General features: G+C 49.3%; 3 protein-coding genes across 5 annotated transcripts in view; 1 reads left to right on the plus strand and 2 right to left on the minus strand.

The window, feature by feature from the left end:
* The window catches only part of LOC116503377 (BOLA class I histocompatibility antigen, alpha chain BL3-7-like), a 118,448-nt gene extending 95,179 nt beyond the window's left edge, over positions 1-23,269 (minus strand). Inside the window, exons 1-9 of one of the 2 annotated variants that reach the window (XM_032209756.1) lie at positions 23,125-23,269; positions 18,473-18,748; positions 15,283-15,558; positions 14,146-14,427; positions 13,374-13,469; positions 12,817-12,849; positions 12,086-12,118; positions 10,863-10,896; positions 9,712-10,603 (exon numbers count right to left, since the gene is read on the minus strand). In XM_032209756.1, coding sequence (XP_032065647.1) covers positions 10,877-10,896; positions 12,086-12,118; positions 12,817-12,849; positions 13,374-13,469; positions 14,146-14,427; positions 15,283-15,558; positions 18,473-18,748; positions 23,125-23,194 — 1,086 coding nt within the window. In that variant the 5' untranslated portion in view covers positions 23,195-23,269 and the 3' untranslated portion in view covers positions 9,712-10,603; positions 10,863-10,876. Of the gene's footprint in view, positions 1-9,711; positions 10,604-10,862; positions 10,897-12,085; positions 12,119-12,816; positions 12,850-13,373; positions 13,470-14,145; positions 14,428-15,282; positions 15,559-18,472; positions 18,749-23,124 lie in introns of those variants that run through there. The other variant, XM_032209754.1, reaches the window with a different exon arrangement.
* Positions 1-24,626, plus strand: part of LOC116503374 (major histocompatibility complex class I-related gene protein-like) — a 556,717-nt gene that overhangs the window by 128,812 nt on the left and 403,279 nt on the right. The gene's annotated exons all lie outside the window — the stretch shown is intronic.
* LOC116503395 (H-2 class I histocompatibility antigen, Q9 alpha chain-like) overlaps positions 1-24,626 on the minus strand; it is a 132,432-nt gene that overhangs the window by 54,836 nt on the left and 52,970 nt on the right. The gene's annotated exons all lie outside the window — the stretch shown is intronic.

Here is a 24,626-nt window from a genome sequence, read left to right on the forward strand (position 1 = left end):
GAATCAGCCTATTTTCCAAAGCGCTTGAAGGCAGGACAAAAAGCAACAGATGGATATTAACCAAGGAGAGAAGAAACTTAGAACTGAGGAGAAATTTCCTGACAGTGAGGACAATTAATCAGTGGAATAGAAGTTGCCTCCAGAGGTTGTGATTGCTCCAACACTGGAAGTTTTTAAGAAGATGTTGGATAACCATTTGTCTGAAGTGGTGTAGGTCTCCTGCCTGAGCAGGAGGTTGGACTAGAAGACCTCCAAGGTCCCTTCCAACTCTGTTATTCTGTGTTCTGCACCATAAGTGTCAACTTTGAGCATCAACCAGCCCCACTTTGGAAAGTGCTTGATGAGGCTGAGCCTCTCAGCTCCGGCGGTCCTTGGATGAAACCGATTATCTAGACTCCTTTCAGTCTGGATTCAGGCCTGGCTACAGCACGGAAACAGCTTTGGTCGCACTGACCTATGATCTCTGGAGAGCCAGGGACGGGGGTCATGCCTCCGTCCTAGTGCTCCTTGACCTCTCAGCGGCCTTCGATACCATCGACCATGGTATCCTTCTGCGACGGTTATGTAGGGTGGGGGTGGGAGGCACCGTTCTTCGGTGGTTCTCCTCCTACCTCTTGGACAGGTCGCAGTCGGTGTTGGTTGGAGGGCAGAGATCGACCCCTAGACCCCTCAGTATGGGGTGCCGCAGGGTTTGGTCCTGTCCCCCCTCCTGTTTAACATCTACATGAAGCCGCTGGGTGAGATCATTCGGCGGCACGGGATAAAATATCACCAGTATGCGGACGATACACAGCTGTATCTGTCCGCCCCATGCCAAGTTAGTGAAGCAGTTGACGTGATGTGTCAGTGCCTGGAGGCTGTTAGGGTCTGGATGGGGGTAAACAAGCTTGCACTCAATCCTGACAAGACCGAGTGGCTTGTGTGTTTTCCTCCCAACAATTGGCCAAGTATTCCATCTCTCAGGCTGGGGTGTGAAATTGTACACCGCTCAGACAGGGTTTGCAATTTGGGAGTCCTCCTGGACCCACAGCTGACTTTAGAACACCATTTGTCAGCTGTGACCAGGGGGGCATTTGCCCAGGTTCGCCTGGTGCACCAATTGCGTCCCTACCTGAACCGGGAGGCTCTCGCAACAGTCACTCACGCCCTTGTGACCTCAAGACTGGACTACTGCAATGCGCTCTACATGGGGCAGCCCCTGAAGAGCATTCGGAGACTTCAGCTTGTCCAGAATGCAGCCGCGCGAGCGATTGTGGGTGCACCTCGCTACATCCACGTTACACCTATCCTCCGCGAGCTGCACTGGCTGCCCTGGTCTCCGGATACGCTTCAAGGTGCTAGTCGTCACTTATAAAGCCCTTCATTGTATCGGACCTGGGTACTTGAGAGACTGCCTGCTTCCCTTTTGTATTGTTCCCCCTCCCCTTCCCTTGGTTTTGTTAGCCGCCCTGAGTCCCTCGGGAATAGGGGGGCATATAAGTCGAATAAAACCTCTAAACTGCTGCCAATTACCTCCAACAGACCTATTAGATCCCACAGACTGGGCCTCCTCCGAATCCCATCTACCGGCCAATGCCGATTGTCTACCACCCGGAGGAGGGCCTTCTCTGTGGCTGCTCCGGCCCTCTGGAACGAGCTCCCTGTGGAGATTCGGACCCTCACCACCCTTCAGGCTTTCCGCAAAGCCCTTAAAACCTGCCTGTTCCGACAGGCCTGGGGCTGACGAGTTCCCGTCTCCACTCGAATTGTGTGGCTGTTGATTGTTTTTAAATTCTTCCTGTAGTTGCTAGTTAGTTGTTTTTCCTCTTGTCTGTATTCCCTCCCTTTGGTTTGTAAGCCGCCCTGAGTCCCTCTGGCAATAGGGCGGCATATAAGTGCAATAAAATCAAAATCAATCAAATCAGTGAAGTTTCTCCCTCAGCCCAGCCCTGTCCTGATCGGCCTCCCTGTCCAATTGCAGGTGGCCCTGGTGGGCCAGGAGCACGTCCTGTTCTCTGGGTCCATCAGGGAGAATATCACTTACTGCCTACAAGGCTGCAGCCAGGAAGACGTGATCAGAGCAGCCAAAGAAGCCAATGCCTTGGGATTCATCCGTGAACTGGAAGGAGGCTTTGATGCAGGTGGGCAAAATCCACCCCCCCCCCCTTTGATTCATCTCATTAAAAACCCCACTTCCCTCCCGGTAAACCCACCAGTCCTAATTCTTTATTCTTCTGAAGCCAAATCCTGACTCCTTTGTTGCAATATATACAGTAGTCCTCGTGTTACGACCATTCCTTCGGCTATCGTTCCAAATTACAGCGGTGCCAAACAAATGGAGGTTGCAACTAGTCCTTGAAGTTCTGACTTTGCCCCTCCCCCGCAGTCACCCGATCGCAATCTGGGTGCTTGGCCACCACTGCACTTAACCCCAGTTGCAGTGCCCCACAAGCACTGCCTCCCCCTTTGCCATCTCCCTTGCCAGCTTCCCACAAGCAAAGTCAATGGGGAAGCCGGGGGGGGAATGGGGGGGTCACAGGTTGCTGGGGGAAAACTCCCCCCACCTGGCAGGAATGACTCCAGTACCCACAAAGGGAGGCATGTGCTGCTTTGGCCATCCACCCACTCGACCTTGCTTGGCAGGAGACCTTCCGGGGGCTAAAAGGTGTCGTATGGGGCTGTAGCTGCCTGTATCTCTTCCCTCACCAACCCACATCCAAACAGCCTCACATGCATTGCTGCAACCCCCCCCCCCCTCAACCCCTGACATCAGCCACCTATTGCCTGCCAGCCTCCTTGTGAGCCTCCCGGGACCTGCAAATACCTGTAGCCAACCGCCTGGCTTTGCTTGTGAGGAGCCTGCAGGTGATGGCCAGGAGATCCTTGCCTAATGACCAGTGAGGTTATCTTAACAATGGCCGTTGGGAAGGCATGGATTGTCTTCACTAAGCAGTGCAGTCATAAAACATCAACTTTGCAACCACATCGCTTAGCAATGAAAATGACGATGCAGTGAGTGTGTGTGTGGGGGGTCCATGAGGGGCTGGGAGTGGACCTTGGCTGGAGTAGTTTAGGGTCTCTGAAGGGCTTAATCTGAATGTTTGAGAGGTGACAGCATAGGGAAACCGGGTTTATTTGACCGGACATGTCGTAATTTCTTCCAGGTTTATCTTGGTGATAAATAGACTTTAAAATCTGGCTGCCCTCTCCTAATTTAGAGTTCTTCTATTGAATTATCTTTTCTTTTATCAGCTTGTGTTCTAAGAGTTATTATGATTTGAATCTCAAGTCCTCCGAGAGCTGCTGGCTTCTGTTCAGTGAAAACTATTGAACAATAGCACTATGTGAGCAGATAATATGGATCTAAATGCTTATTTGAACAGATGTACAGTAAATATATTTATTGGTTTTACCAGCCTGATGTGCTACTCTGGTCGCAAACCGACTCTGAGCTTCTCACACCAACCATACATCAAATTAAATGAGAAAATATAGCCAAACAGCAAAGAGAATTACAGAATGAAATCAAATATTGGAATATTTTGCGCCAGTGAATTCTCACAAGATTGTGATGCTGGGAAAGGAAAGGAAAATGGGGGGGCAGCTTCTCCTCTGTGCTTCTTACATTCTGGTGAGAGGGGAGTTCCCTGAGGAGAGGCTCCAGGTTGGATCTGAAAGATGAGGAGACTAAACTTTTAGTCCCGGTGACCGACCCAAAGTGGATGATGCCACATTCTCCTGAGACACACAGACTTGCCTTCATTTGGGTGGCTTTTATTGGTTTCCAAGACTGCAAAACCTTTGGGGCCAAACTGTTTTGCAGAGCTGGAGAAACACTTTTCAGTGGGAATGTGAGGGAGCTTCTATCTAGAGCATCGAAGGAACCCAATATTTTCTCTGGATCACTGCTTCCTTTTCCAGATCCAGCAGTCTGTGAAGAGTGGAGGCCGGACGGTGCTGGTGATTGCTCACCGGATGCAGACGGTGGAGAACGCAGAAAAGATTGTGGTGCTGGAAGGAGGGGAGGTTGTGGAGAAAGGGACTCACACGGAGCTGATGGGCCGGAGAGGCCCCTACTACAGACTGGTGGAAAGGACCCAGGCGGAGGGACTTCTGGAGTTGCAAGGGGGAGCTCAGCCATAGGATCCACTGCTTTTGTAGAGGCCAAATGAAGGATCGGCTGGGGAGATGGAGAACATCCTTCTCTTAGGGAAAGAGAGGGACCCAGAAGTTGGCCTCTCTAGCAGCTTTTGGCCAGTTGAGGGTTGCTGAATTTCAGCCATTTGGAAGAGGAGGTTTTCTTTCTCATCTGGGCACTAATCGTGTGGGTGTTAAGTAGCAACTTGGGCCCTGGAAACTCCACCGTGGAAAGGGCAAAATCCTGTTTCCAAGCCACCGTCTTCTTTAGTAAAGGCACCAATGAATGCACCAATTTTTCCTTTGTTCCAATTTGGCCTGTGAGAACTTTTGACAGAACCCTCCCCTTTTACTACAGGCTTTAATATTGGTCTCCGGCGCAGCTTGACTTCCTCTTTGTTTTGTTAACTAAAGTACTTCCGCGATCCCTTCTAGTGCTTGTAAATCTGGATTTGGATGGAAGCCCCACGGATGGGTCTCCTTTAGCAGAGTTAGAGAATGGCCACGAAATGGTTGCAGCCTTCAAATTTCTCCTACTCAAGTGATATTTCTGTGGAAAACAGGAAAATGGCTTTTAGTTCAATGGAAAAAGGCAGTGAAAAAAATTAATTGTATGTTTCTACATTTGTATTAATAAAGTGCAACAGTAAAAAATTGAAGGAATATATTCGTCTCTCTCTCCTGTTCTTTGCTGCACTTCTTCAAAATGAGCCTCTTCTTGTTTTGAGCTTCTCTTGAAGGGAACTTTTCCCTTCCTCCATTTTGCACGCTTTCTATAGCTCCCATGGCAATTCTTCAGAATCAGCAGAAGAACAGGGTTGGAAGGGAACCTGGAGGTCTTCTAGTCCACCCCTTGTTCAAGCAGGAGGCCCTATAGCAGTGATGGGGAACTTTTTAAAGACCGAGGGCCCAAACTGCAACCCAAAATCCACTTATTTATCCCAAAGTGCCAACACGGCAATTTGACCTGAATACGGAGGTTTTACTACCTAAAATAATGATAAACAAGACAGAGTTCAGCTGTTTTAAGAAAAACATAAATGCACTTTTATGCCCCTTCATTTTCCCCCCCTGCTTTTGAAATATTACATTTAACAACAATAAAAAGAAAAACTTTGGTAATATCAATTATCTTTCTCTCCCTCTTCCCCCCCTCTCTATTTATCTTTCTCTCCCTCTTTCTCCTTCTCTCCCTTCCTTTCCTCCCTCTCTCTTCCCCCCCTCTCTTTCTCTCTGTCCCTCTGTCTTTCCCCTCTCTCTCCCCCTCCCTTTCTCTCTCCCCCTCTCTTTCACTCCCTTTCTTTCTTCTCCCTTTGTCTTTCCCTCCCTCTCTCTTTCTGTCTCTCTTCTTCTCCATCTCTTCCCCCCCTTCCTCTCTCTGTCTGTTTTTCTTTCTGTCCCCTCTCTTTTTCCCTCCCCCTCTTTCCCTCTGATGAAAGAAACGTCCATCTGGGTTCGGCTCCAAGTGGGGAAGGAGACACTGGAGACATGGAGGCTGCTTGGAAAGATGGTTTATTGGTGGACAGGGCCACATCGCTTGAGCCCTGAACAGAAAAGGTGATCATATGTTTCAATGTTGATGGAGAAGAAGAGAAGGGCCGAAGGAGGGGCTTGCTAGGCTTTTTATAACCTGTTCAGTCCCACCTCTCTGTTTCCTGTTCCTGTATAAGAAGTATATTCTGATTGTTTGTCTATCACCCATGGGGCCATGCAGAGGCAGCTCTCTAGGCTGCGTTTTGAATCCAGGTTTGGTTGAGTTCTCAGATGCCATATGGTCAGTTGAGTAAAGGGCCAATATTATCATGCCTTAATCCCATCCTCCTGGAGCTGAAGTGGAGAAGTCTTTATTATGTAAAGGGACTAGCTTGGCTTTCTTAATGGCCCATTGACAAAGTGGGGATGGGCAGAAAGCTACTGGCAGCTATTCTGTCTTTTAAAACATGTTTCTTTCTTTTCACATCCAGATAAATATTCTGCCTTTTTAATATTTCCTAGGATATTTCATTTTTCTGGGAGAGGGCTGGGTGATAACTTCCTACACCTCTTTCTATTTTCCTATCTCTTTCGGTCATTTCCCCCTCTTTTGTTAAACCGGTAGGATCCCATCCCTGGGTATAGGTAATCTCACTTAACAAACAAAATTGGAACTGGCAACTCGGTTATTAAACAAAGCTGTCAACAGTCCAACTAGCGAACTCCCCAAAAAAGGAACTCTCAGGGTCGTTGAATCCCCAAAAGTGAAACTTTATTGAGTTCACCATCTGGGAACCGAAGAAGCAAAACCAGCTCTGGTTTTCCCACATGAAACCTTGGTCAATTAAACAATAGATTCCCTTCTCCCAGCCCTCAGGTGTTCGCGTTGTCCAATTGTAAAGCTTTTGTTATGGGAAAAGTCGACTTCCCCAGCAAACACCTGCAGTAGTGACCTTAGCCTTTTGCAAGTTCTCACCCTCCGAGGAGGCATCTTGGCATCCCGTTTCCTCCCTACACATTCCACCCCTCTCGCCTTTTCATTGTGTTGGAACAAATGTCCTCCTGGGTTCAGTTCCAACTGGGGGAAAAGACACTGGAAACATGGAGGCTGCTTGGAAAGATGGTTTAATGGTGGACAGGACCACATGGCTTGAGGTCCTAGTGGGAAAGGTGATCACATGCTTCCAGATGTTGGGTGAAGAAGATAAAATAAAGTGAGATGCTGAAAGTCCCTGGTTTTATGTTCTCTGTGGCCATTGATCTTGATCTTGTATTCTGATTGGTTGCCAGACTCCCATGGGGCCATGCAGGGGCAACACTCTAGGCCGTGCTTTGAGTCCATGTTTGGTTGAGCTTCGCTTCTTCCCAGGTGCCCTGTGGTGAAATGGGTAAAGGGCTAATACTATCATCCCTTAACCCCATCACCCTGGAGCTGAAGGGGGAGACCTTTGTTATGTAGAATAGACTGGCTTGGGCATTTTAATGGCCCATTGAGAAAGGTGGAGGCTATCAAAAATGAGTCTGTTTCCTACCTAAAGAAATGTTTCTCCATTTCTGATCCAGGGAAATATAATAGTCTGCCTTTTTAATATTTCCCAGGATATTTCATTTTTCTAGGAGGGGTGGGATTTAACTTCCTACAATTGGCCAGTTGAATAGCGATAGAAGCTGGAAGGCAATAAAGCAATTCAATCTTGACAAAGTCATTAAATGTGTGTGTGTGAGGGGGATTGTTCCCAGGAAAGAGGCAATGAAAACTTTCACACAATTATTATTTTTTCTTTAGTTGTCTGCTTATAATTTTCCGATTCCTGAACCTCAATCCTTAAAGTCCTCAAGGAAGGACATGACGAAGGCTCTACCACCAACCCACTGGGACATCATTTCCTTTGGGCGTTAGATCAGACTGAATCACGATGGCCGTTTGTGTTTCTTTCAGGCGTCCTTGAGATCGGGAGAGAGTGAAGCCCCTGAGTTTGTTCATATCCCACCTTTATCTTTTTCATGAAGAACTCAGGGCGGAGGACATAAATAAGGCTCTTTCCTTGTCCTATTTTCCTCACAACAACCCTGTGGACACACGAAGACTGGTCCAAAATCACACAGCTGAACTCACTGCCTCCTGGTGTCTAGCCTGGTACAGGGAGTCCTCTACTTACGACCAGAATTAAGCCGAACATTTCACTTAACATTTGCTCACAACTTTCTTGCCACGGTTGTTAAATGAGTTACTCAAATTGTTAGTAACACGGTTGTTAAGTGAAACTGGCTTTCCCATTGACTTTGCTTGCCAAAGGACACAGGAGGGGATCATGGGACTCCAGGACACTGAAACAGTCATAAATATGCATGACCCGTCAAAACCGCGCTCGACTAAGCCGCGCCCGATTAAACCGTGTCGCTGACGTCATCAACAGGGCGACAACAGCCAGTGCGGAGAAAGAAGGGCGCTTTAAATAGCGCTTTGAAAGCAAGCCGATTCAACTTAAGGTAAGGGTTAGGGTTAGGTTTAGGGTTAGGTTAAGGGTTAGGGTTAGGTTAAGGGTTAGGTTAAGGGTTAGGGTTAGGTTAAGGGTTAGGGTTAGGGTTAGGTTTAGGGTTAGGTTAAGGGTTAGGGTTAGGGTTAGGGTTAGGTTTAGGGTTAGGTTAAGGGTTAGGGTTAGGTTAAGGGCTAGGTTTAGGGTTAGGTTTAGGGTTAGGTTTAGGATTAGGTTTAGGGGTTAATTTTAGGTTTAGCGTTTACAGCGTGCTTCTGTCTCCGCGCTGTTGTTGCCCTGTTGATGACATCAGCTACACAGTTTCATCGAGCGCGGTTTAGTGGAACGCAGTTTTGTGGTGGAACCATAAATATGAACCAGTTGCCAAGCGGCCAAAGGTTGGTCACACAACCACAGGAATGCTGCAACGGTCACAAGTGTGGAAAATGGTCATCAGTCACTTTTTTTGAATCCTGTTGTAACTTCAAATGGTCACTAATGAACTGTTATAAGTCGAGGACTCCCTGTAGACGAAACTGAATGAATTTGTGTCGGCCTCGTTTATCCTTGGTGCTCAATTTTCTTTCCTGCATTTTATTTATTGTCTTTTGTTCTTGTATTGATATTTTTATTGTGTTGGCTGACCAGAGCCGCTTATGTGAGCTGAACGTTCATATATTCTAATTAATAAATACATTTCTCAACGTTTTGAATCCGTAGAAGAGGCTGAAAAATGCACTGAATTCTTGCAAAATGTTTCCAAGTTTTCCTTTTAAGCTTCCAAAGGTAGCTAGTCCTGAGGAAGGGGGAGGACAGGCTCAGGGGGGAAATGCTACCGGTTCAGACCGGTTCGCCTGAACTGGGAGTAAAAAAAGGCTCTCGGGTTGGGCGAACTGGTATTTCCCAGGATCAGCTGTGACAGACGGTTTCTATTGGCTAGAAAGCAGCTAATCTAAATCGTGTGGCACAGCGGATTTCCCCCCCCCCCACTCGCTCTTCTACTTACCTTTGCAGGCGCACTCGGTAACAGGCTCCGCCCACCCAGACGCCATCATATCTGTTTTGGACACTGTGCATCCGCGGAAGGCCCTGCGCATGCGTGGAGGTGGGGTGCGCATGCTCACATTTGCCAACCAGTAGAGAAGGTAAGTAGATTTCACCCTGAAGAGACCCCCATCCTTTTCACTCCTCCGTGCCCCCAAAGCAACCATTGTAATATGGGGGACACCTTTCCCATCAATCAGGGGTCTCCCCACTCTTGGGCCACTGCACCATATTGGGCAGCTGAGGAGCCCAGAGAGGATCTCCCAGAAGCAGGAGAAGCTGCCCTTCTGCAAGGGGACCAGGAGGGCTCTGGCTGGGCATTCAGCTCCTGTCTCCCGAAGGGCCCCTGGGTGAGGCTCAGAGAGCAGCCACTTGGCCAACAGCCGGAGGCAAAGGAGGCTCTGAGGGAGAGGCAGCCTCTGTTGCTGCCACCCCCAAGCCAAGACCAGGTAGCCCTTTTACACAAGATCAACTGGTGATGCTGGAGGAACCTCTGGACACAGGAGCAAAATGGCTGCCTCCCCCCCAAAGGAGCCCACAGGAGCCCCCCAGTTCTTCCTCCTTCTGGATTCTGCTTTGCTTCCTCCCCCTTCCCATCACTCAAAGGGAAATTGGAATCGGGGTCTCTGATCAACAAGGAGGGTAGAATCCCTCTTAATTCCAACCTCCCCAAAGATACAGCAATCAAGTAAGAGAAAAAGAAATCCTTTATTGATTTAAAGATTTAATCATTTAAAGATGTACAATTGTGAAGGAGAGAGCAATTGATTTCATCATCCGTTTTTCTAAATCATGAAAAGCCATAAATGGCAATCTATAAAAAAAATCACTGTCAAATGTTACCCTCAGTATATGGATTGTCAAACTTTGTGTTATGAAATATATGGTCAAATAACCGTGCAACAATCAATTAAAAATGCATCAACTAATTTAGCCGCAAAAATCTCAAAACGCACACTTCTCTTAGTAATAGTTTCATGGAAGATCACATTAAACAGATAAAACTAACACACGGAAAAAACAAAAAGTAACCTCCACCTTCATCCCCAACAAATATAATGAAAATTAATAACTTATCAATCTTTCTTAAAGTAAAAACCAATAAATTCTTCATCCGATTCCTCACCCCATTCTCTATAAACCCATCTCTAAAACCTCATCTTTAGCCTCCAACCTCTATCCACTAAGACTAATCAGCAAAAGCCCATTAAGGGGGTTATGCAACCTATTTAAACTATTATCTACGAAACCCAATTTGAAATCTTTTGATTCCACAATTAGTAACCCATAATATATTCTTTTCTCCTCTGCTCCTCAATCATAATAGAAAGAATTTACTGATTCAGTGATAAAAGCAGTGATGAAAGACCCCAGAATCTCTCCGGATTCCAGCATGCAGGAAGGTCCTGAAGGGCTCCTCCTGAGAGTCCGGCCTAATTCAGAAGGAGGCCGATCCCATCTTCTCTCCTCTCCCCTCATGCTGGGCGTCTCCCCTGCAAAGAGGAGGGAGAAAATATCCAAGGGTTAGTTGGATCAAGACAGTCAGAGCCTGAGAGGTGCCGGAGGATCAGAGTTTGGGGGCAGGGAGACCCCTCCCCTGAGCCCTCTCCCCCCAAATTCCTTACCTTCCAGTGTTTGAGGTGAATAGGAGAGAGAAGAGAGATTCCCAAAGCATCTTCACCCTCACTTGGTCTTTGGACCCCAAAGGCCCCCTCCCTCTCACCCCATACGGCCCCCACTGAGACCACTCACCTGCAAGGGGGCTGCTAAACGGTCTGGATGCTCCCTGGATTGGAGAGAAAGACACAGAAGGAATGAATGTCTGGATCCTCTGAGGAGGAGAAATCTCTCTCTTCACCATTCAACCTCTTCAGCTTCCCAAACTTCTCAGAGGACATAAAGCTTTTTATTGATTCATTAATTAAACTCCCATCTCCACCTATCTCATTAAGGTGACTGTAGGCAGCTCACAGTAAAATTCAATAAAATCACATATAGAATATTTAAAGCAATAAATGAAAACCAGATTCCCCCATCAGATCCTGTTGCCTTTGGTCTGACAAGAAGATCGTGTCCAGTGTGTGACCTCTGTCTCCAGTCGGACCCTGGATGACAGCCATGAACTCCTGGGCTGCTTTGGAGGCCAAACCCAGGGATGGCAGATTGAGGTCTCCCAGGACCATAATCCTGGGCAACCTCATGCCAACCCTGAGATGCCCCCAGCAGCTGAGGCAGGGAGCTGGCCATGCATCAGGGAGGCTGGTACAGTAGCAACAATCCCAACTGGTGAGCCCAGAGTCAGAAACAGGAAATCACCACCAGAATTGTAGGGTGGGAGCCTCCTGAGTGCCAGAAGAGATTCTCCGATGACCCCTGTAACCCCACCAATCCTGCCTGGGGTCTCAGCTGGGATCCCGAACCCTGAACCCATCTGGGCCCATCTCTGAGAATGGAACAACCCCCCTTCCAGAGTCAGCCAGGTCTCAGCTATGCCACCAGAGGAGTCTCTAACCACTGGGGATGATGGCCTCACTGGTGGTTTCCCTATTTCCCCTCAAAGAATGGAGGGCTCTTTCCCCCAAAGGGCACCAAGGCTCCACCATGCAGACTCTGGGCTGCCTCCCCTGCCTGAATCCAACAGGGAGAGTTTCCTTCTCCTCTGCAGAATCAACCAGTGCAAGGAAAGTGGATTTTGTGACATTCATGCCTAAGGCAGGACTAGAACTCAAAATTTTCACCTGTTGCCCTCACCACTAAGCCAAAGTTTAAATAATACATAATAATTTAAATAATATTTAAATAATAAGCCAATTATTATTCCACCAGAAGCAGACTCAGAGGGAACCTAGAGAGGATGGATTAGGGGGGAGGTGCTTTAAAAAGTGGGGGCCTCTCCCTCTTTTCATCCCCTCATCCCCCCAAAGTCTTCCAAAGGGTCAGAATGGCTCATGCAGCAGCTGCTCCCTCCAACTTACCCTGGTCTGAACTGCTGGATCCTTTGTCACTTGCTGGAAGAGAAAGAAAAAGGGGATGAGGGAGGATGTCTGTCTGTCTGTCTCTCTCCCTCCTTATAGGAAGCTCAGCTCTTTCTGACTCCATCTGCCTCCCTCCCTTTCTCTCTCCCACACAATAAAAAATGCACAAATAACATGGAGAGAGTTTGGATCAAACTGCTTTGGTTAAAAGGCATCGGAAAGAATTATTAAAATTTATTATTTCTATCATACAAAGCCAGAAGGCAGAGCTGGCCTAAAAAGATACAGATGGATTCAAAGTTTATTCTTGTAACCAGTTGTGAGCCTTTGGGACAGGAGACCAAGAGGAGATCCAGCTGGCATCCCCCAAAGCTCCTTTTCCCTCAAAATGCCCCCTTTTCATCCCTAATTTTATAGAGCTTCTGACTCTCATTTGGCCAAGCCTTTCCTCTCGGCCTACTTGGGGAACAGAGCATGTCCTCAGTCAGAGGGACCTTCCACCACCTGTGTCTTCTCCTCTTCTTAAAGGTTCCTTCTTCCAGATGTTTCTCCTGGAGGACTCCACTTCCACTAATAGCCTGGCTGTAATGAAAAGGGGGCCCAACTTCCCCAGCCTGGTTCTTAGCCTGAAGAGGAAGACACATACATACACACACCCCTCTCAAATAATGTGGTGTCCCTGCTCCCTGCTCTAAGTTGGAGATTAGATGGAAAGAAGACAAATCACTCACTTGGTGCTGCTTTGTAGTCATCTTGACGTTTTTCTGCAATAATAAAAATCAGTGAAAGCTCAAAAGAATCCACCAGAGATCATCCAAACCCTCCCTCTGTAGGAGGAAGAACTCTAGATGCTTCACTGTCACTTAGTCCCATCTACCAAGACAGAAAGATCTTCAAAATACAAATGTATCTCCTGATTTGCCCCAAGAGAGACCGGCTGCCTCCGAGATGGATGGAGGGGAATTGGGGGAAGCAGAAGGAGCAGCTGGGAGGGGAGGAAGGTTTCCATGGAAATCCTTCTCTGCTGCTCTCTGACCAAAGCCTTTGAAAGGGACAAAGGAACTGGGATGCCTCTTCCCAACTCAGAAGGAGACAGGACTGCCCGAATCTCAGACTCAGCTGAATAGAAACTGGAGTCCCAGCAAGAGGCAGAGATCTCAGATGCTCCCCAAGAGGGCTGGGAAAACAGGACAGAAGGAAGCCCAGAAGAAGCTCCCCAAAGGGAGAGACTTGGAGGGAATCTCCCCATTTTCCTTCCATCATCTTCCCCTCACAAAAAGATACTTACTGAAGAATACAACAATTCCAGCAATCGCACACGCCAGGACGACAGCCACAACGCAGCCGATGATGAGCCACAGGTTGGATTTTGAATTGGATGGTTCTGAATGGGGAGAAAGAGGAGATCATTGAAGGAGAAGCCCAAACAATCTTCCCAACCAGGGAAGAGACCTAAAGAAGTGAAAGCTGGAAATACCCCAAATTAAAAACTCCATGGGCTCATTTTTCTGTCCTTCTCAAGGTAACATGAAGGCGCCTTGCTATGCGTTGTTAGAGGACGTGTCCTCAGGATGCTGCCTTCTTCTCACACCAGCCCAGCATGAAGGCAACTGAATTCCTCTTTGGCTTTTCCACTCAAAAACAGCCATTTGCCACCTTCTGACTCATAGCAGCTTCCAAAACAAAAACTTCTCCAACACAATAAAACAAACATTTGTTATTCTTTTTATAGGCTGCCCCAAAAAGTCATGATTCTGAGTGGAATTGGGCAGATCTGTATACTTTTTACTTCAGTTTCAGTGTTTGCATTTTATTATTTGAAGTAAAATAGGGAATTTCATCAGGATCGGCCAAGTATTGGGATGGGATTCTGTCTTTTCCATCACCCAAAGTCAGTTCTACGGTCTGGTCCCTGCAGCTTCTCCAGCCTCAAACACTGGAAGGACCAATGGATGAAAGCTCAGCTATGCTCACATCTGGACACAACTGGGTTCAGATTTCTCTCCCACCAACTCCCGCCTGCCAGAGAGCCCAGCCTTCCCCTCCCTGCAGCCTCTCACCCTTCAGCTCCAAGTCCAGAGGCTCCTGCAGGCCGTCGTGCTCCACGTGGCACCGATAGCGGCTCCTCTCTTTGGGGTCGATCCGGATGCTGAGCCAGTAGTGGTAGGTCCCATCTGCGTTGGGGGCCAGAAACCCACGGAAGGTCTCTTCCAGCCATACCTCCCCATCCCTCCTCCAGGAGGCATCGATCTCCCTGGGGTAGAAGCCATCCACGCGGCAGATGTGCATCTCCATCCCATCCCCCACCTCCGTCCGGCTGCTCACTGTCACCTTTGGGGTCTCTGCAGAAACGGCACCCCCAGAATTAACTCTGAGCCCCTCCAGAGTCTGGAAGGTGGGTGGGAAACTTAGAGGGGCAGGAAAATCTCCCACCACTTAGTTTTAACCCAAAGATTCACATTCCACACTTGCAGCCTCTCCAAGAGTTTGAGGAAATTATCCAGATCTGGAAAAGGCTCAACCAGAAGAACTCCTGATTTTGAATCCTTCCCAGGGACCCAGCCTGAAAAACCTCCGGAAGCAAATCGAGGCTCCAAGGAAATTCCTCTGTGGCTGCTTTCAACTCTGAGTGATCTTGGGCTGCTCCCTTCAGGGGAGGGAAAGTGGAGATGGTCTTTTAAGGTCCCTTTCAAGACAACAACAACAGCACAGAAGATTCTCCCTACTTTTTGCATCCTCTTCTGCTCCCCTGAATCTGAGGCTGCTCCAGGCCTCTTTCCAAGGGACGCAACCCCAATTTTGAGAGGAAGAGAGATCAAAGGGAATCTCACAGGGATCAATTGGGAAAAGAGATTTTGCCTCTGAAAGGGGGGGGCGCAGAGAGAGGTTGATGCCAATGGAAGAGAGAGAGGGTCTTCCCCAGGAAGGGAGGGGCTGTGGGCAATCATCAGTGGGGGCTCCTGTTTGCACTTCCCCCATTGATGCTAATCTCATCCAGCTGATCCTGGAGGGATGAAGGACCCCAGGGGGGAGGGGTAGACCTAGGGGAGAAGGGGGGTCTACATGCAAGAGGGGCTGGAAGAGGAGGAGGGGGATTCCCAGCATGGCAAACAGCCTAAAGACCAGGGACCCAAAGGGGCTGAATGTGTACAGGAGATCCAGCCAGAAAGGAGGAAAGTCTGGATCCAGATGCTCACCTGTCCTCTGCAGTGTCTCCTTCCCATAGGACAGGTACTTCTCTATCCAGTCAATGCAGATTTCCTCCAGGTAGGCCTTATTTCTCTCATTCAATCCTGGAATAGAGTCCCATTTCCTCTGGGTGATCTGGGCCTGGGGGATGGGAGCAACCCAAGTGCGGGTCTCCTTGTCGAAGGTGATGAAGGTCCTCCCTTCGTAGCCAAATTGGTCAAACCCTCTTTTGCTCCCGTCTCCTCGGAGCTCACAGCCATACATCCTTTGCCATGTGTGAAGGCCTAAAAGACAGACAGGAGGATGGTTTGGGGAGTCCTGAAGATGGACAGAGACCCCCCTCCCTGCAATGACCTTGACACAGGCACTGACAACCCCATTTCCTCCCAAGCATTCAAGGGAAAGAAGTCCCCATCAGTAATTGCCCTTTTCTCTTCCCTCGACCAGCATCCCTGCATTTCCCCCCCAGGATGGAGCCCCTGAATCTCCCCAGGAAAAGGGAATCTGGAAAAGCCAGCAGAGGATCCCAAGGGAGATGGAGAAAAGAAGGAGGAGTCGCAAAGAAATGGAAGGAGGGAGACCCTTCCATCTTTCCTTCTGCCATTCCTCCGCAGGGGAGACTCTTGGGGGGGGGGGAAGGGATCCCAGAGAGGGAACAGTTGCCTGAACCTGCAGCTACAAAGAGGGAATGAGGATCTTGTGCCTCAAAGAGAATCTGCTGGATCTGGAAAAAGCTTGCAGGGATCCCTGTGACCATAAATCATGCTCTGTGTTCACAAATAGCACCAAGTCACAAGGGCTGGTTCCCACTTTGGGCTAACCAGAAGCAAACCATGGTTTAGTGCAATGTGGGAATGAAGCCTCGAAGGGCCCCAAAGGAATATTTCCCTCAGCAACAGCAGCAAGTGGCCCAGTCCGATCTGGAGACCCAAAGGGTTATTGACCTTTGAAATGAAGTTTGAAGCTTACAGGCTCTGGAAGGCCCTGGAGAAGATATTTCAACTTCAAGTGAAGAGATTCTTGGATTTAAAAGAAAACCAAAAGGAAATCCTGAATGGTTTCTACTCCTGTGTGGGCTTGAGAGGGAGGAAGGACGCCAGGAACCCTCGAATCTAAGGGAAAACCACCTGGAAGTAGAGTTGAACTAAACTGACCAGTCCTCTCCTTTCCTCTCCACACCCAGGAATGACAGGTGAGAGGATCCTTTCTCTGCATCTTCTGCTCAGCCAGAGAACTTCCCTTTGGAGGAAGAGGAAGATCGGTGGGAGATCCAGTCTGATCCTTCCCTTGAGAAGAGATTCCCTGATCTCCCCATGGGAAAAATAGTTCTGGATTTCTGTCCAAGAAGAATCTCCTGCCATTCATAGGAAAGCACTAAATATTTGGCTGCAGTTTTCAACTTCTGAGAACAAATTCTGTCATTTCAGAAGCATCAAAAGCTAAGACAGAAATTGTCTTCTTTCCCTTGAAGATGAAATGTGTTCTTCTCTCAGATTTGGCACAGAATTGAATATTTGTGCAGCAAAAAGAAAGCACAGGGATCACATTGAAAAGGCAAGTTTCGTTTGTGATGTTTAGTGTAAGAACACTATTAATGCATCTCTACAGGTCTCCGCATGAAACAATTCTGGCCCATCTCTGAGCCTGGATGTTCAGGGGCTTTCCTGACATCTGAAAAATAGTTCAAGGGATCCTCCAGGGTCAAAAGCTTAAGAAAGGAGGCTTTAGAGAGGCTAAAATATATTTATGTTTATAACTGCTGAGAAGTTATAAACTTTCCTCTCTCTCCTTTCCTTATGTTACTTTCTATTAGTTTTTATCTTTTTCTTGAAAGGTTTTAGTAAAAATCAGATAGGAAATTTAAAAGGCTGACAGGACTTCAGGGATCATTAAAATAGTATTGAAAACACAGGAGAGGCAAATGTCACACAGCCTCTACATGAATCAAGGCAGAGCAACCACATCTGGAGTATTGTGAGCAGTTGTGATCCAAAGGCCTCCGAAAGGAGAGGAGGGAGCCGGGGAAGGTCCAGAGGAGGCGACCCAGGCGATGGGAGGGGGGAAGCAGCCTCCCTTGGAGGGAAGGTTGGGACCTTGGGGGCTCTTTAGCCTGGAAAGGAGGCTCCCCTCCCCTCCGGCCGCTCTCCTTCCTCCTTCCTCCACCAGGGGGAGCCCTCAGGGCCCAGCTCTGATCCCCTGGGAGGCCAGCAGGGGGCCTGGAGGGATCTGGGGGGATCCTGGGGGATCAGGGGCAGGACTGGCAGAGCTCTTGGGAGGAAAGGAGGGGAAATGGGGGATCTTTGTGGAGAAGGTTTTCCTCAGCCAAAAGGAGCCTTTTTCCTTCCCTCCCTTTTCCTAAATGAGGTTCCTTGGAGGCGAATCTTCTCCCCCCAAAGGTGGCAGAAGAAGGGGGGCTATGCTGAAGAAAGAGCCCCCCCCATCCAGGGCAGCCCCTCCAAGAGGGCAGGGCAGGAGTTCAGCCTGAGGGACCAAGGAGGGGAAGCCAGGAAGGCTCTGAGGGACTCAGGAAGGGCCCCAAATGGAGGCTTCTTCCTCTCCTCTCTTTCCCCCTCAAGACCATCGGGAGGATCCTGGACCTCTGATCCCCCCTCCAAGAGCCCCCACCCCATTTGGGCCTCTCCTTCCAACTGGAGGATGAGGAGAAGCTCCTGGCGTTTGGGGCCCCCTCATTGCCCCCAAAAAGGGGGAGAAGGAAAGGGATCTAGTCTCCCCAGGTGGATCTGCACCAGATCCCTCATTTCTCTGGGCTGGAAACAGACAGGAGGAGGAGGATCTGCTTCCCCCAGGATCTCCTTAGGATCCACCTGCCCTTTTTTCAGGGAGGGGAGAGGCCTGTGATCCCCTTCCTCCCCCACAGCAGGAGATCCACCCAGGACCCTCCAACTGTCATGGGGGGAGGGGAGATTTCGGTCTCTTTTAACCTCAGTTTATATCAACATCCAGAAAGAGAGAAGGAGAAATTGAAACACGTTTCCATTAACTGCAATTGGCAGAAATCGTCAGCAATGGAGACAAGGACGATCTTATATTGATTAAGGAAAAGAATAAACATATAAAAAAGGCTTTTCAAAAGGTGTGGAAGGAGCCTTTCCCTTTGAAGGGACCCCCCTTTCTCCCCCCTCTGGTTCCTGGGGAGGGGATTATGGGGCCGGAGGAGCCACCAGACCCATCACTCACCTTCGCTCTGATTGTAGCGAATCCTCAGAGTCTCCAGGTCTACTCTGAACGTCTCCTCAGTGCCACGTGATATCTGGGTGTTTCTGTCCCAGTATTGGGGATCCTCCTTCCCCACCTTCTCCATCCAGGAGACTCGAGGCTTCACCCTCTGGCTGTGGCTGTCGTAGTGAACGAAGAGCTGATCGTCCACATACCCCATAGCGACATACTTCGGCTTCCCCTGACTGGGGTCTGAGATGGAGCTGTAGAAATACTTCAGAGAGTGGGAGGAGGCGCCTGGAAGGGAGCCAGAAGAGAAGAGTTAGGGGGCTTCAGTCAAGGACCCGGATCTCATGGAGGCTCCCATCTGAGGCTCTGCGGAGGAAGAAGGAAGAGGAGGAGGAAGAAGAGAGCTGGGGGAGGAGGAGGAAGGGGGGAAAGGAAGGGGGGGAGATGGGGGGAGAGGAGGCAGGAGGGGGAATGAGTGACTGAGAGGGAAAGAAGAAGCTTCTGGGGGGCCTGAAGGGCTGGAGGGCAGGGAAGGTGGGGGGTGAGAGAGGAGGGGAAGGTCTGGTCCCCCAAACTTCACCTGCCCCAATTGTGTCCTCCCCCCTTCCATCAAGGCCTCCCTCAAACCCCCTTCTGGATTGCTCAGTCTCTGCCCCAAGGAGGCTGCAGTGGCCCCGCAGGTAAAAGAGGGGATTCCACCCCCAGAAGCTCAAAAGCAGCAGGAAACCCCACCTGCTCACCCCAACTTTCCATTGACATCTCTGGGAGCCAAAGTGGCTGGTTAAAAGCTGCAGATGTTATAAAATGGGAGGGGGGGAATCTGGGTGAGACCAGAGGCCAATGTGAACCCTCACCCTAACCTCAATATGGGGAGGCAAAGAGGGCAGAGAAGGGAGCAGCAATGAAGCCAAATCTTCCTCCTGTCCCTCTCCCACCGCCCTGGACAATCCCCCTCCCCTCCCAGAGTTCAGCCGTCTGAGCAGGAATCGGCCTTGAACCCAGGACTCCGAGGGGCTCCCCCTCCTTCCACAGGGAATCTCACTGGGATTATCCCAAGATTTCTCCATCTCAGCCACCCAGTTAGGGCCCCATAGGAACCATCATTCCCGGAGTCTTTTCCTCTGGATCTCCCCCTTCACTTTCCCCAGAAGCTGCTCTGACCCTCGTCCTCCTCTGGGGCTCATCCTGCACTTTGTCAGCCCCAAGAAAGGCAGAAATGCCCCTCAGCCTCCTCGGGAGGGGATTGGGATCCTGCTCTCCAACCCTTCACAGGATCAGAGACTCTCAACGCAAACGCCTAAATCAGAGTTTCTCAGCCATTTGGACTTCAATTCCCAGAATTCCCCTCATTCCCAGAAATCCATGGGCCTCTCCACCCTGCCCCCACCCCCCCTGTCCCCACTGGGGCTGCTTGAGTTCCTGCTGAGACCAACCATGGGGGGTGGGAGGGGGGCTCAGCTGGGAAGAGACTCTAAGGCTGCCCACTGAACAGAAAAACAACAACTTCTAACCAGGTTACAAGAATAAAAAGAAAATAAAATGAATAAAATGCAGCTGGGAAATCTGTTAAACTGGAAAATCCCCAAGGCCCCTTTTTGGTCTCCATTCTGAAAGCTCTTCAGATGAGAAATTCTTTCACCAAAGATTTGAAAGATCATTTTCAGGATCCTTCATGGGACTTATTTGGGCAGAACCTGGGTCTCCATGGAAAAGGGCAGGACCTCCAAAGCCCAGAGAAATAAACACAGGGAGTCCTCGGCTTATGACCATCATTGAGCCCACATCTTTTGTTGCTAAGTGAGACATTTGTTAAGTGAGTTTTGCTCCATTTTACACATTTTCTTGCCACAGTTGTTAAATGAATCCTTGCAGTTGTTAAATTAATAACCTGGTTGTTAAGTGAATCTGGCTTCTCCATTAACTTTGTTAGAACGTTGCAAAAGGGAGTCACGTGATATGGGGAGACTGCAACCGTCATAAATATGAATCAGTTGCCAAGCATCCAAATCTCAGTCATGTGACAATAAGGACGCTAAAATGGTCATTAAGTGTTAAAAATTGTCATTTTGTCACTATTTTCAATGACGTTGCAACTTTAAACAGTCACTAAATGAACTGTTTTAAGTAGAGGACTGCCTGTAGTCCCCCTACCCATTCCCTCCAGTATGGCCTCCCAGTCCTTCCCAGTCCAAGGCAAAGGCCTGGGCTTTCCCCTTCCTGCTCCTCCCCACAATCCCGGAGGCTTCTCAGAGCTTTTGGGGAGAGGGAGCCCCAGATCCACTTCCTGCTCTGGGGAGATTTCAGGATCCAAAGGGATCGGAGCTTTCCTCCAACAGAAGGAGGGGGGATCGGACTCTCCGTGATCCAGAACCCTTGTTTCTTTCCCTTGTGGGGCTGAGCAGTGAGGAAGCCTGAAGTCTGCCTGAGAGGAGAAACGTCTGAATGGAACTCGGGTTGGACGTCCTCACAGTCAAGAAACCCCTTCAGGTCAGTTTGGGCCTGTCTGTCTCCAAGCAAGCCCTTCATTTCATGCTCCCCACCCAGAGGTTCTTCTCTTCTTCTGCCTCCAACCAGCCTCTTTAACCCTTAAGATCCTGACAGATTTTCTTTCTGTCTTTTGAAAAGCTGCCCCATTCATAGGGTAGTTTCTCAGAGCAAACAGCCAGGAACCTCCCTAAGGCCCCTCCCTGATTCCTAAGGAATAATAAGTACATTTTAAATATTTTGGATTCTGCAAACTGACCCATGCTGAGAGCTCCTGAAATAGAAGGAGGAGGATTTGGGGTGGAAACATCCCTGCCTGTCCTAGAGAAAAGCTCTGGGGATTTTGGGGTTTAGGACGGAGGAGAAAGTGAACATAATAAAGGCGGATCTTTAGAAACCTTATTCAAAAGGAGCCTTTCTCTCTCTTCTCCTGCTGCATCCACAGGGCAGCCTTATCTCAAAGGTTCAGTCTCGGCGTTGGCCAAAACACCGAACCGATTCCAGAAACAATCCGGGTCCCCACAGCACCAGAAGCCGCCAAGAGCCACCAACCCCCCCTCAAAAGCTCGGGAGATCTCGGAAGGCGAAGGGGGGAGCGAAGGGAGCAGCAATGAGGCCATGTGGTCCACCTGGATCTTCCTCCTGCCCCCCACCCCGCTGGGAAATCCCCCCTCCCGTCCCAGCGCTCAGTCATCCGAACAGGACTTGGCTTTGGACCCAGGGCTCAGTGGGGCTCCCCCTCATCCCTTGAGCCAAGGTGGCCCAGTGGTTAGAATGCAGCATTGCAGGCTAATTCCACCCACAGAGTTCAATCCTGACTGGCTCAAAATTGATTCAGGCTTCCGTCCTTCCAAGGTCAGTAAAATGAGGACCCAGATTGTTGGGGACAAGATGCTGACTCTGTCAACCGCTTAGAGAGGGCTGTAAAAGCACTGTGAAGCGGTATACAGGTGGTCCTCTTTTTACAACAGTTCGTTTAGTGATCATTTGAAGTTACAAGGGCACTGGAAAAAGTAATTTATGACCATTTTTCACACTTACAACCATTGTAGCATTCCCCCATTTTCACATGATCAGAATTCAGACACTTTAGACAAATGGTTCATATTTATGACGGTTGCAGTCATGTGTGGCCATGTTTTGCAACCTTCTGATGAGCAAAACCAATGGGGAAGCCAGATTCACTTACAAACCTTGTTATTAATTTAATGACTGCAGGGATTCACTGTGGCAAGAATGGTCATAAAATGGGTCAAAATTCACGTAATAAATGTCTCCCTTAGCAGCATAAATCCTGGGTCAATTGTGACTTCAACTCCCAGAATTCCCCTCATCCCAGAAGCCCCTGGGGCCTCCCCTCCCTGCCCCCACCCCCTGCCCCCGCTGAGGCTTCTTGGGGGTCCCTGCTGAGACCAATCCTGTTGGGGGGGGGGGCTCAGCTGGGATCCTCTCCCTAAATTCAGTCTTTGTCTGGAGGATCTTGTCACCTTTAAACCCTCTGGGGAATCCAAGATAAACATACAAAAGGATTTCAGTTTCTGACATGCAAAGTCCTGATCGAGGAACATCAAAGGTTTTTTAGCGGAAAAAAGAAGTGAAAACCAGGAAGGAGGAATCTTTAGGAAGATTATTATCCAGACTCTCATCCTGCTGCATTCACAGGACAATCTGAGCCCGGATCGCTCCACTGCAGCAGCCTCTGCCAAGACACGGAACCGATTCCAGAAACAAGCCGGGTCCTCCCAGCACCAGAAGCCCCCAAGAGCCACGAATCCCAGCTAAAGGCAGGGAAGAGGACCCAGGCGGAGGGGTTGGGCGAAGGCAGCCAGGAAGTTTGTGAACTGACCTGATCACCTGCAAACGCCGCTTTCCCACAATCTCCGCTTTGGGGGAGGGAAAGGACTGAGCTTGGGGGCGCCCAGATAGACTTGACTGAGGTCTGGAGGGGCCACCCTTGTCCTGCTCCCAGAGGGGCCCTCCTGGGGAAGTGGGGGGGGGAGGCAGCAGAGTCCCATCCAGGCTTTGGGACCTAATCTCCAAATGGCCAAAGTGGGGAGGAGGAGCGGACTAGAAAGAGGACTGAAGCAGGATTTTATTTCTGGGAATAAACTTTTGGGGGGAGGAGAGAGAAAAAGTCCCTGGAAGAAAAAGGGGCTGAAAAAGGCCCCAAAGAGACTCACCAACGGAACTCTCCCACTGGGCGATCGCCAGCAGCACCAAGAGCCAGAGGGGCGCAGAGCTCCTGGCCATCTTAAGCAGCGATCCTCAACCAGCACTGCTCTCTCTCGAAGTTGCAGGCAAATGGAGACTCACCCCGGTCGATCAACAACGCAACAATCCAGAGGAAGCCGGCGATTGGCCAACCTCAACCAATTGAAAAAAAAGTACCCTCCAGTCGTCATTGTTGCTAGGCAGACGTCCATCCGCAACCGGTGAGATAGGAGGGAAAGGAAAAGCGAAAGTTCCATCAGGAAATCCCCTTCCAGGCATTCCGCCTCTTGGGGGGAGGGGGGAACTGGGGGGAGGGGAAAAGCGGGAGCCTTTTCTGGGCCTGGGGGGAGGGGAGACCCCGCACAGCCCCTCGCAGTGGGAGATCAGGTGGAGATGCCAAAAAAGACAGCGAAGTCTTGGGCTGCATCAACAGAGGGAGAAGATCAAGAGAAGCCGAGAAATGATCCTTCCGGTTTATCCTGCAGAAGTGAGGCCACCCTTGCAGTGTTGGCTCCACTTCTGGTCTCCAGGATTCAAAACAGATGCTGAGACCCTGGAAAGAGAGCAGAGAGGAGCAAGAAAGAGGCTAAAGGAAGGTTGGAGGGTATGGAGGACCATGGAGAGAGCTCGGTATGCCAGGCCTACAGAAGAGAAGAAAGGCGGGGAGGGGGGTTGTGTGTGTCAGGATAACTGACTTCCAGCACTTGAGGGTTTGTCCCGGAGAAGAAGGGATTCAGCTCTTCTCCAAAGCCCCAGGCAGCAGGACATGGAAGCCACTGGTGGAAGCTTGTTCAAGAGAGATCCAACCTAGAAGTAAGGAGAAATTTTCTAACCGTGAGAACAATTACTCAGTGGAATAACTGACATCCTGGAATTCTGAGTGCTCCTTCACTGGAAGTTTCCCAAAACAGACTGGAGAACTGTCAGAGTGGGATTGTATTAGGTCTCCTGCCTGGATCTGAGGGGTGGACTAGGAGACCTCTGAGGTCCTTTCCAGTCCTATGATTCTGTCTTTTACCTCAGACACCCCAAATGACCTTCACTCTGAATAAAAATGCACAAAGGCTTTTTTTGTGGCATCTTCAAGGCGAAGATATTTCTCTCTAGGGGGAAAATGCCAGAGGTATCAAATATAATATATGAATTCCCTGTTTCCTTTTCTTCTCTGGGGAAGCCATAAATCTTTAGGAAGCTCCAAACTCTTCTCTTTTCCCAGAATAAACTAAGATGGCTGCTCTCTCCTTTGGCAGCTCTTCTGGAGGCTCCTTGGACTAAAATAATAAATCTCTCTTCCGATTACAGTTATTATGATTCCCAAATTCAGTAGATTTTACATTTCCTATCATGAACAAAGTAGGAGAAACATCCAACGGTCTTTTCAGGGCTTGAATCATCTTTCTTCTGCAGTCACCTTTCCACAGAGCATGTACAGAGTGGAAATTAGGCCCTGTCTGTGGGAAAGAGGAGGGGA

The sequence above is a fragment of the Thamnophis elegans genome, chromosome 2 (genome assembly GCF_009769535.1).
Source record: "Thamnophis elegans isolate rThaEle1 chromosome 2, rThaEle1.pri, whole genome shotgun sequence".
In the NCBI taxonomy this organism is placed as follows: domain Eukaryota; kingdom Metazoa; phylum Chordata; class Lepidosauria; order Squamata; family Colubridae; genus Thamnophis; species Thamnophis elegans.